At 52.2% G+C, this 756-nt stretch overlaps 1 protein-coding gene across 1 annotated transcript in view; it reads right to left on the bottom strand.

Annotated features, from left to right (window-relative positions):
- The window catches only part of ACA1_257570 (uncharacterized protein), a gene marked incomplete at both ends in the record, with an annotated part of 1,948 nt that extends 1,883 nt beyond the window's left edge, over positions 1–65 (bottom strand). The window contains one exon of the mRNA XM_004333522.1: positions 59–65. Coding sequence (XP_004333570.1) covers positions 59–65 — 7 coding nt within the window. The remainder of the gene's footprint in view (positions 1–58) is intronic.
- Between the last annotated feature and the right edge of the window lie 691 nt (positions 66–756).

The raw sequence follows: 756 nt of genomic DNA on the forward strand, positions 1-756 counted from the left end.
GCAACACACGCACACGACACACTCGATGAAGGTTGCAAACGCGCAACGCAACGCATACCCAACATGATTGATTGATGCGTTCTCGCTGCCGCTCGTGGAGGAGGTCGAGGTGTGTGTGAAGGGGGGGTGCCCACGTGGTTCACCTCTCAGCTGTTAGTATGTAGCAATAGAGTGTAATTTTCGCCGTTTCACCCTTCGGGGGAGCACCACAAACTGCTTGTGCAATTAATGTACGCTGGCGCCCGCCGCAACCGCCACGGCCACTCAAACCTGGGCGCAAACGACAAGGCGGAGGAAGTTTGGCGGCGACGCCAGCTGAGCTTTTGGCCAGACAGATCCACTAGCCTGGTTCCTGTACCATGTAACAAAATGTGATCAAAATACAATAAATAAAAAATAAAAAACTGTTTTGGTTCTTCTTCGCACTTGTGGCCTTCTTCCTTCCTTTCTTGTAGTTGTTGATGGCACTACCTGCTGGGGGGAGGGGAGACGGTGGAGCCCCTACTCCAGAATCTGACCACACCACCCACATATCAGAATATATAGACTTAGTCAGCAACACAAGAAAGTCGAACGGCAACAGGATGCATGCCCACACCTTTTGGATCTCGGGCGGGAAGTGCGGCTTGTGGGCAGCCGCGCAGGTCATGCAAAAGCGCTTGGCGTAGAATAAGCTACATTGCTTCCCCTGGCAGACGTCTGCTCTTGCCCCCACCATCATCACAGCCAGACATCACCTTAGAATATAATCTAAGG

Source organism: Acanthamoeba castellanii (genome assembly GCF_000313135.1).
Source record: "Acanthamoeba castellanii str. Neff unplaced genomic scaffold scf7180000084769, whole genome shotgun sequence".
NCBI lineage: Eukaryota > Discosea > Longamoebia > Acanthamoebidae > Acanthamoeba > Acanthamoeba castellanii.